General features: G+C 43.1%; 1 protein-coding gene across 1 annotated transcript in view; it reads left to right on the plus strand.

The window, feature by feature from the left end:
- Nucleotides 1–17,544, plus strand: part of top2b (DNA topoisomerase II beta) — a 67,375-nt gene that overhangs the window by 24,589 nt on the left and 25,242 nt on the right. The window contains 10 exon segments of the mRNA XM_042075774.1: nt 1,252–1,425; nt 3,410–3,511; nt 8,227–8,364; nt 8,635–8,773; nt 10,000–10,157; nt 10,316–10,441; nt 10,906–11,016; nt 13,295–13,400; nt 13,803–13,912; nt 14,639–14,731. Of these exon segments, the coding sequence (XP_041931708.1) occupies nt 1,252–1,425; nt 3,410–3,511; nt 8,227–8,364; nt 8,635–8,773; nt 10,000–10,157; nt 10,316–10,441; nt 10,906–11,016; nt 13,295–13,400; nt 13,803–13,912; nt 14,639–14,731 (1,257 nt within the window).

Here is a 17,544-nt window from a genome sequence, read left to right on the forward strand (position 1 = left end):
TGTGTGTGTGTGTGTGTGTGTGTGTCTGTGTAGATTTGACAACTCCTAAACTCCTGAGCCTGTGTGTGTGTGTGTGTGTAGATTTGACAACTCCTAAACTCCTGAGCCTGTGTGTGTGTGTGTAGATTTGACAACACCTGAGCCTGTGTGTGTGTGTGTAGATTTGACAACTCCTAAACTCCTGAGCCTGTGTGTGTGTGTAGATTTGACAACTCCTAAACTCCTGAGCCTGTGTGTGTGTGTAGATTTGACAACTCCTAAACTCCTGAGCCTGTGTGTGTGTGTAAATTTGACAACTCCTAAACTCCTGAGCCTGTGTGTGTGTGTGTAGATTTGACAATTCCTAAACTCCTGAGCCTGTGTGTGTGTGTGTGTGTGTGTGTGTGTGTGTGTGTGTGTGTAGATTTGACAACTCCTAAACTGCTGAGCCTGTGTGTGTAGATTTGACAACTCCTAAACTCCTGAGCCTGTGTAGATTAGACAACTCCTAAACTCCTGAGCCTGTGTGTGTGTGTAGATTTGACAACTCCTAAACTCCTGAGCCTGTGTGTGTGTGTAGATTTGACAACTCCTAAAGTCCTGAGCCTGTGTGTGTGTGTGTGTAGATTTGACAACTCCTAAACTCCTGAGCCTGTGTGTGTGTGTGTAGATTTGACAACTCCTAAACTCCTAAACTGCTGAGCCTGTGTGTGTGTGTGTGTGTGTAGATCTGAGCCTGTGTGTGTGTAGATCTGAGCCTGTGTGTGTGTGTGTGTAGATCTGAGCCTGTGTGTGTGAGAGTGTGTGTGTAGATCTGAGTCTGTGTGTGTAGATCTGAGCCTGTGTGTGTGTAGATCTGAGCCTGTGTGTGTGTAGATCTGAGCCTATGTGTGTGTGTGTGTGTAGATCTGAGCCTGTGTGTGTGTGTAGATCTGAACCTGTGTGTGTGTAGATCTGAGCCTGTGTGTGTGTGTGTGTGTAGATTTGACAACACCTAAACTCCTAAACTGCTGAGCCTGTGTGTGTGTGTGTGTGTAGATCTGAGCCTGTGTGTGTAGATCTGAGCCATTGTGTGTGTGTGTGTGTGTGTGTGTGTGTGTGTGTGTGTGTAGATCTGAGCCTGTGTGTGTGTGTAGATCTGAGCCTGTGTGTGTGTGTAGATTTGAGCCTGTGTCTGTGTGTGTGTGTGTGTAGATCTGAGCCTGTGTCTGTGTGTGTGTGTGTGTAGATCTGAGCCTGTGTGTGTAATTCTGCCCTTGTGTGGCCCTGCAGGTGACCGGGTTCCGCAGCTACGTGGACCTGTATGTGAAGGACAAGCTGGACGAGACGGGCGTGACCTTGAAGGTCGTTAACGAGTCGGTTAACGAGCGCTGGGAAGTGTGTCTGACTCTCAGTGAGAAGGGCTTCCAGCAGATCAGCTTCGTCAACAGCATCGCCACCACCAAGGTGTGTGTGTGTGAGTGAGAGACAGAGAGAGAGAGTGATTGAGTGCGTGTCTGACCATGAGCAACAAAGCCACACACACACACATGCACACACACACACACACAGAACCTCTTTCCTCCATTCTGCTACAGAACTGCCACTTACACACACGCAACACAACTACTTTTACAAACCCACGCAACATGAAACACAGCTACTCTTACACACACACACACAAAACCACTTCTTATGGTTTCAGTTACACTAATGATGCAAAGTTTGCTAGCAAGTAAGCTAATATGGAAAGTTCGCTAGCAAGTTAGCTAAGATCACACATTCTCTGCTAAGATGAAGAGTTTGGGGAATGTGTTGCGCATATCGCCATCTAGCGTGGCGGAGTAAAACATTAATACTTGGGTCTACGACAGTGTTTCTCAAACTTTTTCAGACGAAGGACCACTTAACTAACCAATAAAAAAGAAACGCACGGACCACCTAGCTAAAAAAAAAAAAGAAAAAAAAAGACCCACTTGGGATAGCTTGCGGACCACACTTTGAGAAACACTGGTCTACGAAGATCATGACAGTGGTCCATTCAAATCTTTTATTGTCTATGGTCAAATCCCAGCCGAGCTATAACTGTAGCTCGACTTACCTGTGCATGTTAACTTACTGACTGACAAAAATCAGAATGAGTTCTAACAGACGAGTAGCCCTGTGGACACACAATATTGGAAAATTGAGATGTGTGAAACACTATTTCACTGAAATGGTAATCAGAAATAATTTATTACAAAGGACTAAAATGTTTTGACTAAAACTGACTAAAACTAAGATACCTTTAGTTTTCTTTTGACTAAAACTAGACTAAAATGATGAGACTTTTAGTCGACTAAAACTTGACTAACAAAAATGATATTTGAATGACTAAATATGAAAAAGACTAAAAAGGACATTTCGTCACAAGACTAAGACTAAATTAAAAATGGGTGACAAAATTAACACTACAGTGTCTGTCTGTTTATACCCTGAACAGAGACCGACAGATTATGCTCTGAACTGTACCCAAGTGATGTTATCAGCTGCTATGATCAATTACAAATGTTTCTTAAAGAAAAAACTAAACCACTTCTAGTTAAATCATAACCTTCTACAGTATATGCTTATGGGGATGCATATGAAATGCAATTACACAGAAAAGAGAATATGCATGTTTCAGTTTATAGAGGACCAAGACTTCCCCCCAAAGGCCTATTTTGTTAGCCTTGAAAAAGACTGAATGACTGAAGAAGGGCAGGAAAAGTCTGAAGGTTTAGACATCAGACACTGGATCTCCTTCCTGTTCTCTCTTGATAATAATAACACTGGATCTCCTTCCTGTTCTCTCTTGATAACAATAACACTGGATCTCCTTCCTCTCTCTTGATGATAATAACACTGGATCTCCTTCCTGTCTCTTGATAATAATAACACTGGATCTCTTTCCTGTTCTCTCTTAATAATAATAACACTGGATCTCCTTCCTCTCTCTTGATGATAATAACACTGGATCTCCTTCCTCTCTCTTGATAATAATAACACTGGATCTCTTTCCTGTTCTCTCTTGATAATAATAACACTGGATCTCCTTCCTCTCTCTTGATAATGGATCTCCTTCCTGTTCTCTCTTGATAATAATAACACTGGATCTCCTTCCTGTTCTCTCTGCTGTTCCTCACTGAGGACAACAACAAAAAAATAAATATTTAGTATGGTCTGTTAGAGAAAACAAACATTTTTGGGCTTTTTGCCTTTATTTGGACAGGACAGTGGAGAGTGACAGGAAGCAAGTGGGAGAGAGAGATGGGGTGGGATCACATGACCGCAGGAGAGAGAGATGGGGTGGGATCGGAGAATGACCGCAGGTCGGATTCGAACCTGGGTCCCCGTGGGCACTCGGACCCGGGAGCTCATGTTTAATGTGTGTTTGTGTGTGTGTGTGTGTGTGTATGATGGGCTTGTACAGGGCGGCAGACATGTTGACTATGTCGTGGACCAGATTGTATCAAAGCTCATTGAGGTGGTCAAGAAGAAAAATAAGGCGGGTGTCAACGTGAAACCCTTCCAGGTAAACAGCACGCACACCCACACATTACACACATCACACTACATACAACACACACACACACACACACACACACACATTACACACATCACACACACACACACACACACACACACACATTACACACATCACACACACACACACACACACACACACACATTACACACATCACACACATTACACACAGAATGTCCTTATACACACTAGGGGTGTGAATCTCTCATGTAAAAGACGATACGATTCGCATCTAGATACATGGGCACGATTCGATACAAGAAAAGATTCATGTTCATAAAAAACGATTCAGTACGATTCGATGCAATTCGATGCAGTTCAAGAATGGAAAGCATTCTGAAAGATTATTTATCATTTGCTCATGGTGCACATTCATTTTATATTATCAGTTATTATGGTCATGGTTGTCAATTAGGCAAAAAAAAGTGTGAATATGATTATCTAAACTGAGGTTTGTTTCATATACTGTATTGAAATGAAAAAAGAATAGTCTACATTTCAGTCAAACACAGCAGCCAAATACATTTTTTTTATAGACTTTATAGATTTTATAGAGTTATATCTGATTGTTTTCATGGAGCTGTAGCCTAGTTGAGGTAAGACAATACCGAAATAAAATAAAACAGTGCTTAAGACACTCTTGGCCTTTTCTCATATAGCCTACAAGAATAAAATAGGCCTACATATCAATAAACTCTCTGCGTTTATTTTGTTCCAACGGTAGACCTAATGCAGAAACCTATAATGCCACAAGTCTGAGTGAATATGAACAAAATAATTGGCTAATAATTTGTGCATCGTTTTAGCAAGGGCCAAATTATTATTTAACATTAAAGAAATCCCTTCATCAAACGTGAGTCTATACTCTACAGACTATCGTTGCTGTTTAGTGTTTAATTTCACGCTGGATTTTGAAAAACAACAGAGTAAAAACTGTTAAACAAACGACCGAGTGCAAGTTGTCACGTGCTTAAGTTGCAGTAGATGTATGGGTAATGAGGTGCTTTGACAACTTTGGGCAATTAATGTAGCCAAAAACGAACTGCATTACCCACAATTCTGTGCCATGTATAGTTTCAAAACCGGACGTGGGATGAACGCGCTGCTTGGAACGTAAATGAGAGTCTGAGCGAGCAGAAAATGTTGTGAACCGATTCATAACAAGTAAATCGATATAACGATCGGTTCATTTCAGTTTTATTCCGATACGAGGCTTCATGTATCGATGTAGCCATATCTTACACGTTAAAAACGGATACCGATACGTATCGGTTAATCTTTACACCCCTAATACACACACACACAGATAGATATCTAGATAGATAGATAGATAGATAGATAGAGAAATTCAAGGGTCTCAGTAGCATATAGACATCACATACAACATGCACTTACAGCAGAAATGGTAAACATAAGTATAAACATATAACTAAACTCCACTGTACAATAAAGACAGTAGAAGATAAGAAAACTAACAATACTAAATACACTATATAAATTAAATTAAGAAAGTCCAATGTGCTTGAGGTTGATCAATCATAACACGCTAGTAGTGACGGGGAGTGTCATGGTGAAGGTGCAAAAAGTAGTCCAACCATAGTCCTTTAGTTATGTGTGCATGGCAAGGTGCTCAAGAGAGTGAGTGTCATGGTGAAGGTGCAAAAAGTAGTCCAACATTAGTCCAACAGTGCAAGAGTAGGTCTAGAGACCATCATAAATAATATGGACAAATAGGAGAGTAATGTATAATGTAGACAAGGTAAAATAAAAAAAACAATTTCAGTGCAAGAACAGGTTGAGGTAATAGGGTGATAGCCATTCATTCATTCAGTATTGTAGCAGAAGCCTGACCGCAGCCATTGATCATGTGGGCTAATATAGCATGAAAAACAGTGTAGCAGTAAAACAGTAGGGTATAACATTAGGCTGTGTACATTAGTAAAACACTAGTAAAGCAGTAGTGGGCAGTCAGTACTCAAACGTGGAGAGGCAGACAGACTAAGCAGAGAAGTCTATCTCTCCTCTTCCCTTTAGTGAGGCATTGAACAGTTCAATGGCCCTAGGAACAAATGACTTCCTCAGTCTTTCAGTTGTGCATGGCAGTGAGTGAAGTCTCCAGCTGATCAAGCTCTTTTGGTTTTTGATAGTGCTGTAGAGTGGATGACATTCATTGTCCAAGATGTTGATCAGTTTGTTTAGGGTCCTTTTGTCAGATATTGAAGTGATGCACTCCAGTTTAGCTCCCACTACAGAGCCAGCCTTCCTTACCAGCCTGTCAAGTCGCCCAGCATCCTTCTTCTTTGTGCTTCCTCCCCAGCATACCACTGCATAGAAGAGGGCGCTGGCCACAACAGACTGGTAGAACATCCTGAGGAGCTTGCTGCACACATTGAAGGACCGCAGCCTCCTCAGGAAGTACAGCCTGCTCTGTCCTTTCTTGTAGAGTGCATCAGTGTTGGCTGACCAGTCCAGTTTATTGTCCAGGTGGGGACCCAGATACTTGTAGGTGCTTGCCACCTCCACATTGACCCCATCAATGGAGACTGGTAGCAGAGCGGGCCTAGACCTGCGGAAATCCACCACCATCTCCTTGGTCTTTGAAGTGTTGAGTTGAAGGTGATTGAGTTTGCACCACTGCACAAAGTCCTCCACCAGGCTCCTGTACTCCTCCTCTTGCTCGTCCCTGATACACCCCACAATTGCAGTATCATCAGAAAACATCTGCATGTGGCATGACTTGGTGTTGTAGCAGAAGTCAGATGTGTACAGGGTGAACAGAACTGGAGAGAGCACAGTTCCCCAATCGAACCTGTTGTAAAAGTGGTTCAGCTGGTTCGCCCTGTCCAGGTCTCCCTCCACAGAGCTGCTGCTCTTCTTAAGGCCAGTGATAGATTTCATACAGTCCCACATCTCCTTCATGTTGTTATCTTGCAGCTTCTGTTCCATCTTCCTTCTGTAGTCCTCCTTAGCCTCTTTAAGCTTATTCTTGAGTTCCCCCTGTACTCGCCTCAGCTCTGCCATGTCCCCCTCCTTAAACACCATATTTTTCCTATTGAGAAGGGTCTTGACATTACTGGTTATCCAAGGCTTGTTATTTGGATAGCAGCGTACAGTCCTTGTGGGAACAACAATGTCCATACAGAAGTTCAGATAGTCAGTAGTGCAATGTGTGACCTCCTCTAAGTCCTCTTCATTCAGTAGCACACTCCAGTCAGTGGACTCAAAGCAGTCTCTCAAAGCCTCATCCGCTTCCGGTGTCCACTTCCTGAAGGTGCGCGTGGCAACTGGTAGCCTCTGAACTTTTGGCTTGTACATTGGCTGCAAATGAATGAGGTTATGGTCCGACTTCCCCAGTGGGGGAAGGGGGGTGGCACTGTAAGCATCCCTCACGTTTGCATACATGAGGTCTATTGTCCTGTTTTTCCTAGTTGGGCAGTCAACAAACGTTTGTGAGGGTGGAATCCAGTGTAATGTGGTTGAAGTCACCAGAGATCGCAAAGAAGGCATCACTGTGCTGAGTTTGGAGCCTAGCGACTGTAGAGTGAATGACGTCACACGCTGTCCGGGAGGGCTTGAGGCGGAACGTAGACACAAACAACAATGGCGTGCGAGAACTCCCTCGGCATGTAGTATGGTCGTAGACTGACCGCTAGTAACTCCACATCCTTACAGCATACAGTCTCCTTCACTGTAACATGTCCGGGATCGCACCATCTGTTGTTTATGTATAGCACCAGTCCGCCTCCCTTCTTTTTGCCAGAAAGTTTATTGTCTCTGTCCAAACGAGCTACACTGAAGCCGGGCAGCTCAACTTTAGCTGGGGGGGATATGGCATGTTAGCCACGTCTCCGTAAAGCATAGCAAACTACATTCCCTGTACAACTTCTGATTTCTTACCAGGGCAGCCAGTTCGTCAGTCTTGTTGGCCAGTGAGTTCACGTTTCCCATAACCATGGAAGGAACTGAGGGCTTGTGTGTTCACTTCTTCTCCCGACGCCTAGTCCTCACTTTAACTCCCGCTCTGCAACCCCGAAAGCACCACAGCTCCTCCGGGATGTTTACGTGAACCCTACCAGCATTCCGTCGTATTGTAAGCAGCTAATTCCTTGTGTACACAAGTTTGCTGCCGCTGGAACATTGTAATAGATCCATATCCATAGGATAGAATGAAAACATTCCTCAAAGTGCGTAATCCAAAAAAAGTTGCGAAGTAAAAAAGTAAAAAGTAAACAAAAGACGGTAAGAAAAACACAGACATGGAGCTACCTGGACAGGTGTATAGATATATGGAGCTACCTGGACAGGTGTATAGATATAGATATACTTTAATTATCCCACAGGACAGACATGGAGCTACCTGGACAGGTGTATAGATATTGATATAGATATACCTGGACATGCTGCCACTCTCGTCGGCGCCGGAACCTGCACACACACACATTACATACACACACACACACACACACAGCACATCCTTACACACAAACACACACACACATACACATTATACACATCACACACAGAACCCACTTCCCACTTGTATTGTCATTATTATGTTACTCAATCATATTTTAGACAAAAAATATCATATAAAAAATAATGTCTCTTTGAATCTTTCCTGTGATGGCCAAATCTTGTGTAGGATGACCAAGGCTTCCTACATGACATGATGTTTTTGTTTATTTGTTGTTGTTTGTGTCCAGGTGAAGAACCACATCTGGGTGTTTGTGAACGCTCTGATCGAGAACCCCACCTTTGACTCTCAGACCAAGGAGAACATGACGCTTCAGACCAAAAGCTTCGGTTCCAAATGCCAGCTCTCCGAGAAGTTCATCCGCTCGGTACACATGCACACACACACACACACACACACACACACACACACACACACACACACACACACACACACACACACACACTCACTCACAAGTACAAAACACATACTCAAAAGCACACACACTCACACTCACACACCCACACTCTCACAAGCACACACACACATACACACACACACACAGTTTCCATTAGATGTTCTGTTCCTGACTGCTGTGTGTGTGTGTGTGTGTGTGTGTGTGTGTGTGTGTGTGTGTGTGTGTGCGCGCGCTCTGCAGGCTACTAACTGTGGCATTGTGGAGAGCATCCTGAACTGGGTGAAGTTTAAGGCCCAGACGCAGCTCAATAAGAAGTGTTCCTCCGTCAAGTACAGCAAGATCAAAGGCATCCCCAAGCTGGACGACGCCAACGATGCAGGTGAGAAAACAGAAACCCCACAGTCTCCAACGGAGAGTTCCTGTCTTTGATTATGATTGGCAAAATTCAATTAAATTCAAATTCAATTTATTGTTCTTATAGAGCGCCAAAACATTACACATGTATCATGGCGCTTTACAGAAGGTAGGCAATCAGAGAAAAAAGAACAGAGGAAGAAAAGAAAGAAAGAAAGAAAGAAAGAAAAGCAAGAGAGAGGCCCATGGGTAACAGGGGGAGGAAAAACTCCCTAGAATTGGAGATGCATATGGGAAGAAACCTCGAGCAGATCCACGACTCAAGGGCTTGACCCATCTGCCTAGGGTCAATACGGACAGTAAGGTCTGTATACATGACAAATGCATATGATAGTCGGGTGTGGACATTCAAGAGAGTTCCATTATCAGCATCATAGTGGGCCCCACAAGACTTCCTTTTTAACATTCCATATGTTATCTTAATGCAGAGGAAGTAGATCGGGAACCAAATAGAATGTTCAAGCATTGTTTTTGTTTTTATTGTTGAAAGAGTCTATATGACTGCATTCTATATTACTGCATTCTATATGACTTCCAGAGATCTTAGTGCAGGCCCTTAGCGGTTCTAAAATCCCTGTAATCTACGACCTTGCGAGTCTTGTTCCTTAAAGCAGTTCCACACACACTAGCTTCAGACGGGCAGAGCCACATCAGAGCCACATCAGGGCCACATCAGGGCCACATCAGAGCCACATCAGGGCCACATCAGAGCCACATCAGGGCCACATCAGGGCCACATCAGGGCCACATCAGAGCCACATCAGGGCTACATCAGGGCCACATCAGGGCCACATCAGAGCCACATCAGGGCCACATCAGAGCCACATCACCATAACCATGACATCAGGGCCACATCAGAGCCACATCAGGGCCACATCAGAGCCACATCACCATAACCATAACATCAGGGCCACATCAGGGCCACATCAGGGCCACATCAGAGCCACATCAGGGCTACATCAGGGCCACATCACCATAACCATAACATCAGGGCTACATCAGAGCCACATCAGGGCTACATCAGAGCCAGGTCCAGGTCAGATCAGAGACAGTTCAGGGTTAGGTGAGGGTCAGACATAATTGTCAGATGCAGCCTTGATGAAACCATTCAGGGCCAGAGGTCCTTCAGACCGTCAGGGTCTACTGCAATTGAGCCCACTTTAACACTGATGTGTGTGTGTGTGTCGGCAGGGGGGAAGCACTCGTCGGAGTGTACTCTGATCCTAACTGAGGGAGACTCGGCGAAGACGCTGGCTGTGGCGGGCCTTGGGGTGATCGGACGCGACCGCTACGGTGTTTTCCCCCTCAGGGGCAAGATCCTCAATGTGCGAGAAGCCACACACAAGCAGGTGAGCTTGACAGCGTCTGTGTCTGCTACAGTGTGTGTTTGTGTGTGTGTGTGTGTTTGTGTGTGTGTGTCATTACTGTAAAACAGCTTGATGCTCAGTCAATTTCTCCCTGAATAAAAAACGGTTGATGATGATGAAATTCCACCCTCTGCTTGTAGATCATGGAAAACGCTGAGATCAACAACATCATTAAGATCGTGGGTCTGCAGTACAAGAAGAGCTACGAAGACCCCGAGTCACTGCGCTCGCTTCGCTACGGCAAGATCATGATCATGACAGATCAGGTACGGTTGTGTGTGTGTGTGTGTGTGTGTGAGTGATCCGGAATCACTGCGGTTGCTACGGCAAGATCATGATCATGACAGATCAGGTATGGTGGCCTGCAGGGACCAATCCTCTGGTGTGATTAGAGGAGAGAAAAGCGCATCCAAGAGACACGGAGGTGAATTCAGAGCCAAATATGATTAAGACTGATCGGGACAGATCACTGAAATATTATTATTATTATTTTTATTATTATTATTATTTATCGGGACAGATCACATTTCTCTCTGATCGGGACAGATCACATTTCTCTCTGATTGGGACAGATCACATTTCTGCCAGTTTGTGTTATGTTCTCTGTTTGATGTTATCTCTGTTCTATGCCAGTTTGTGCTATGTTCTCTGTTTGATGTTCTCTCTGTTCTATGCCAGTTTGTGCTATGTTCTCTGTTTGATGTGCTGTGCACACTATGCCTCTTCTCAGGATCAAGATGGTTCTCACATCAAAGGTCTTCTCATCAACTTCTTCCACCACAACTGGCCTTCCCTGCTCAAACACACCTTCCTGGAGGAGTTCATCACGCCCATTGTCAAAGTAAGGCAAATGTCACACACTTTGTTAATCTAAGATTATGTTATGCACGTTTAAGGACATTAGGCAAAACAATAATTATACACACTACACACAAAAGTGCGTTATGTTAAAAAAAAAACTCAGGAATATGTAAATTATATTGAAACAGCATGGTAATGAATCTAAGATTATGTTATGCTCAGGAATATGTAAATTGTAGATCTAGGTTTAAATTTAATCTGAGCTATGTTGCACCACTTAATTTTAAGCATGTATTAACTAATCCACGATTAAAACCTTTAAAACCTGTGATTAAAACCTTGACCAGTGGGTTGTACCAACAAGGATTACATTTTAACCTGGATTTAATCAAAGTTTATCCATTAAACCTAGTTTAAAGATAATCAGGTCACTGCCACACTGCAAAAAGTGATATCTTACTAAGTGTTACAAAATCTAGTTAGTATTGTTTTTAGTATAAGGATACTTACTTTGAGCTTTTTTGTAAGATTATTAAAATAAGTCAAAATCTTACATTAAAGCATAAAAAAACAAGTACATTTATTTGCTAATGGATTAAGAAAATATATCTTAACAATTTGTCTGAAATCTTAAATCTCATCTTAAATTAAGGTACATTTTCTTAATCCATTGGTAGATACATGCTTGTTTTTTATGTCTTAATTTAAGATTTTGACTTATTTTAAGTCAAATAATCTTACAAATAATCTTACAACAGGGTTCCTACGCAGTATGGAAAACCTGGAAAAGTATGGAATTTGATTTTAGTAATTTCCAGGTCTGGATAAGTATGGAAAAAAGAAACAAGGGTATGGAGAAATATTTGTGTTTCCAGACTTTTGCATTTGCAGTACTAATCACTTCACTCAGGTCATAATGAACCATTCCTACTGTTGTGTAGCTTAACGGTCAGTCCACATCAAGATACAATTGAATGGGGGTCCTCAGAAACAAATCTCTCCCACAAAGGGGACCCTGGTACCAAAACCAAATTAAGAACCCCTGTTCTATGCAAGTGCCCTACACCATTGTGCACTGGCATGTTTGTGTAGCTCTGCTATTTTCGGCTATTAAAACACTGGTAGACTTTTTTGATTTTGTAAAAGATACCAAGACATGGATACTGCATTATCTGATAAACTGTTATTGCAAACAAATAATATTGTTTACGGTGATTTCTGAGGCCTCTGCCAGCAGTGCACTAGTCTCCAACATATGTATGCTATGCTTGTATCTACAGAGAACTAAAAATGTGAGTGCACCTTCCAACACAGCACTTCCCCCAACAAAAAGTATCCAAGGCCTACCAAGTTAAAAATAAATTATTATACAGCTCTTCACAGTGCTATTAGAACGCTCCATTGACAATGTCTAGAATATGGACAGAAAAATGTACCGAGAAATTTGAAAATTTGAGTATGGAAAAAGTATGGAATTTTGAAATGGAAAATGTGTAGGAACCCTGTTACAAGAAAGATTATAACACATGGTAAGATATCACTTTTTGCAGTGCTTGTTTAATTGCGTATGTGATTTTGAAATAGAATCTTGTTACAGATTCCTTGTTGAATCGGTACCTCTTTCAATCCATCTAATATAGGTAGCCATTTCAGAAATTTAAACCACCTCAGCAGCAGGGTTAAAATGAATCCCTAACTGATATTTAAATCACAGTTGAGCTGTGAAATAGATCCAGGTTTATGTGAACATTTAAACCAAGATTAAAAGGAAGAATTAATTGTAAATCTGATTACCTTTAAACTAGGTTTAAGGTTTGGTGCAACTGGATTAATAGATAACCCTTGATTTAATCCAGGTTAAAACATTATCCTTGTTGGTGCAACCCACCCAATATGTTGATTTAATCCAGGTTAAAACATTATCCTTGTTGGTGCAACCCACCCAATATGTTGCACATGTTCCCTGCATATGTCACATGCTTAATCATAGAGTAAAACTGTTTATCATCTCATTTAAATAGTCTAGTTGTCAATAGAGGTGTGTGTGTGTGTGTGTGTGTGTGTGTGTGTGTGTGTATGGAATCTACAGTAACAGTCATACTCAACTGTGTGTGTGTGTGTGTGTGTATGGAATCTACAGTAACAGTCATACTCAACTGTGTGTGTGTGTGTGTGTGTGGAATCTACAGTAACAGTCATACTCAACTGTGTGTGTGTGTGGAATCTACAGTAACAGTCATACTCAACTGTGTGTGTGTGTGTGTATGGAATCTACAGTAACAGTCATACTCAACTGTGTGTGTGTGTGTGTTTTACAGGTGACCAAGAACAAGCAGGAAATGTCCTTTTACAGCATTCCAGAGTTTGATGAGTGGAAGAAACAGACAGAGAACTTCAAAACATGGCACATAAAGTATTACAAAGGTCGACATTTAAACCTAAACCTAACATGGCACATAAAGTATTACAAAGGTCGACATTTAAACCTAAACCTAACATGGCACATAAAGTATTACAAAGGTCGACATTTAAACCTAAACCTAACATGGCACATAAAGTATTACAAAGGTCGACATTTAAACCTAAACCTAACATGGCACATAAAGTATTACAAAGGTCGACATTTAAACCTAAACCTAACATGGCACATAGTATTACAAAGGTCAACATTTAAACCTAAACCTAACATGGCACATAAAGTATTACTAAGGTTGCACATTTAAACCTAAACATGTGTTACCTGTCTGCATTTGATATTTCTGAGCATCATCCTCTTCACTCTTGCTAAAGGTGCTGTGTGTGTGTGTTTCTCCTATCCTGATGCAGGTCTAGGAACCAGCACCGGTAAAGAGGCAAAGGAGTACTTTGCGGACATGGAGAGACATCGGATCATGTTCCGCTACGCGGGCACAGAGGATGATGCTGCCATCACACTGGTACGCGCACACACACACATGTTGGTGGAGGAGAAACAGTGTTGGGTTGGGTTCTAATGCAGTGTTGGGTTGGGTTCTAATGCAGTGTTGCAGTGTTAGGTTGGGGTCTAATGCAGTGTTGGGTTGGGTTCTAATACAGTGTTGGGTTCTAATGCGGTGTTGGATTGGGTTCTAATGTAGTTTGTATTTTAAGTGTGTTAGACACAGAGAGATGGAAAGTTGGTCACTGAGACAATGAAATGAGTGACTTTAGATTAGTGAACTCTCTCTCTCTCTCTCTCTCTCCATCCCTCCCCCCCTCTTCCCCCCCCTCTCTCTCTCCATCCCTCCCCCCCTCTTCCTCCCCCTCTCTCTCCATCCCTCCCCCCTCTCCCCCCCCCTCTCTCTCTCCATCCCTCCCCCCCTCTTCCTCCCCCTCTCTCTCCATCCCTCCCCCATCTTCCTCCCCCTCTCTCTCCATCCCTCCCCCCTCTTCCTCCCCCTCTCTCTCCATCCCTCCCCCATCTTCCCCCCTCTCTCTCTCCATCTCTCCCCCCCTCTTCCTCCCCCTCTCTCTCCATCCCTCCCCCCTCTTCCTCCCCCTCTCTCTCCATCCCTCCCCCCTCTTCCCCCCCTCTCTCTCTCCATCCCTCCCCCCCTCTTCCTCCCTCTCTCTCTCCATCCCTCCCCCCTCTTCCTCCCCCTCTCCCCCCTCTTCCTCCCCCTCTCTCTCCATCCCTCCATCAGGCCTTCAGTAAGAAGAAGACGGATGACAGAAAGGAGTGGCTGACCAACTTCATGGAGGACAGACGCCAGAGAAGGATGCACGGCCTGCCCGAGGTGTGTGTGTGTGTGTGTGTGTGTGTGTGTGTGTGTGTGTGTGTGTGTGTGTGTGTGTGTGTCCGAGGTGAGTGTGTGTGTGTGTGTGTGCCCGAGGTGAGTGTGTGTGTGTGCCTGATGTGAGTGTGTTTGTGTGTGTGTGTGTGTGTGTGCCCGAGGTGAGTGTGTGTGTGTGTGTGTGTGTGTGTGCGTGTTTGTGTGTGTGTGTGCCCGAGGTGAGTGTGTGTGTGTGTGTGCCCGAGGTGAGTGTGTGTGTGTGTGTGTGTGTGCCTGATGTGAGTGTGTTTGTGTGTGTGTGTGTGTGCCTGATGTGAGTGTGTGTGTGTGTGTGCCCGAGGTGAGTGTGTGTGTGTGTGTGTGCCCGAGGTGAGTGTGTGTGTGTGCCCAAAGTGAGTGTGTGTTTGTGTGTGTGTCTGTGTGCACACTACAGTAGCATCAGATAAAAAAAAAAAAGCCCCAGAATCAAACTTGTAAAAAAACAAATCAAACTCCCTCAGTGACCATACTGACGCAGAGTGCATTATGCTTGAGTCAAGGTCCCGTAAGAGCGCTCTTTAGTACCCTCCTAGCGCCCACTAAATAGAACTCTTTAGTACCCTCCTAGCGCCCACTAAATAGAACTCTTTAGTACCCTCCTAGCGCCCACTAAATAGAACTCTTTAGTACCCTCCTAGTGCCCACTAAATAGAACTCTTTAGTACCCTCCTAGCGCCCACTAAATAGAACTCTTTAGTACCCTCCTAGCGCCCACTAAATAGAACTCTTTAGTACTCTCCTAGTGCCCACTAAATAGTAACTAAACCGGTGGTCTCAAACTCAAATGAGCTGGGGGCCACTTCGGCCAACGTCATCTGATTGGAGGGCCATGTCAGTGTTAAAGAATAATACAAAAAAGGACGGCTATTTCCTAACATGCAATGCTTTTTTTGTCAAATACTAGGCTACACAAAACTGCAAAGAGAAATTGCACATCTTTTTATCTCTTTTTAGACACCTGTGCTAACAACCTTAGCTTATAATTAAAATAATGATAAAATAAATATTAATACAAATGATAAAAAACAAAAAGCATAAAAACAGGTATGTGAGTGTTTCACTCCAAGTAAAAATATTTTCTTCTCATAACTTATTTAAACCTGCATGGAAAACTTTAAGCACCAGGGTTAAGGAAACAACACCATTGGATTTTGACATCAAAGTTTCAAAAGGCTTGAAAGTCCTACTGTGAATCTTTGAGTTTAAAAAAAAGTTTATGAAGGGGGTAAATGTATCTAATTTGCCACTGGATGGCAAGCACCTCAAATTATGCACCTTTCGGTAAATACTGGATGTTGAACATATTTGAGCAGGTTTACTTTCTTTTTTGCGATATTACCCACATAACAAATTAACAGGAAAACAGTGGGCCTAAGATGTAAACCAACAATAGTAAACTATTACTAGCCTATAACCACAAACCATTATTATAGGCCTACAATAAAGTAGCCTGGTCATATCGGTGGGTGACTTCAGACACCTATTTTTACTACCCCTGCTGTCTGTACCACGTCCATTACGGACACTATCATCACAATTACCACTGCCACCTCCAGCTATGTTGGGCAGAGGGTCGAATTAAGCATGGTAGGGCCTATGCTTAGTGGACACCGTCGTAGGCTATACACGCAAAGACGCACCTTACGTTATGTTAACGTTGAAGAACATTACGGACCAACAAACTGTCGCTGTTATAGCAGCTAAGTCCACCGAGTTGCTGATCTACAAGATCGCCCACGACTTTCGGACTGGTATGCTTCCAGTAATCTCCAGACTAACGAGGCCTAACGTTCACGTTATCTCCAGACTGCCAGTGAGTGTAAAGAACTTTGTTGGCGTTGCATCGGTTGTGGAGACACAGCTGTGCGCAGTTTCACGTGAGTCATCTTTGCCCTTGGACATTTTCAGCCGGTTGGAAATTGGACTAATTCTATTTTTATTTTTTATTTATTTTATTTATTAATATGTTTGTTGTCTGTCTTGTATGTCTTGGTGTCACGGGTATGCTGGCGACTACGCCGGTCCGTCCGCTATTGTCTTTGTTAGTCTATGTGTCAATGACAATATCTTATATGTGGAGCGCTTTGGGTTGCACTCTGTGCATGTTAAATGCGCTATACAAATAAAACTGACTTGACTTGACTTGACCTCCATTCACAGACGCACCGTGACTATCACTGTCAATAGATGATCGATCATAATCTCCAAAAGGCAGATATTCTCCTTCAGAGTCAGAATCTAGGTGAATAACATAGCCTACCCAAGACACGTGAACGTTTTTTCAACATTTGGTGTAGGTCTATTTTTGCTTCAATTTGTGCAAAACTATGGCCTGCATTGCTTCCACGCCATTACAAACAAATGCACGTCTTTGTGTTTCTCGCGTGTAATACAAGTATTTCCTGAAAACTTTGTGCAGCTAATTTGGGATTTGAATCGAAGCTCTGGATGTCTAGCAACTGGTGGAGGAGAGTACAAATGGGATTTGTCACCGTACTTGGATCTATCGTCTATCTTAATCAGTGTTGTTGTTTGTCGCAATTAAAAATACCCTCAAGGGCCGAATTACATTATTATTTTGACATCAGGTCACAGGCCGGAATTGGGCTGGGCCGGAGTTTGAGACCCCTGAACTAAACTAATCTAACTCCTAGTGCCCATTAAATAGTAAACTAAACTAATCGCCTTTACCTCCCCCCCCCCTTCCTCTCTCTCTCTCTCTCTCTCTCTCTCTCTCTCTCTCTCTCTCTCTCTCTCTCTCTCTCTCTCTCTCTCTC

Source organism: Alosa sapidissima, chromosome 21, assembly GCF_018492685.1.
Source record: "Alosa sapidissima isolate fAloSap1 chromosome 21, fAloSap1.pri, whole genome shotgun sequence".
Lineage (NCBI taxonomy): Eukaryota > Metazoa > Chordata > Actinopteri > Clupeiformes > Clupeidae > Alosa > Alosa sapidissima.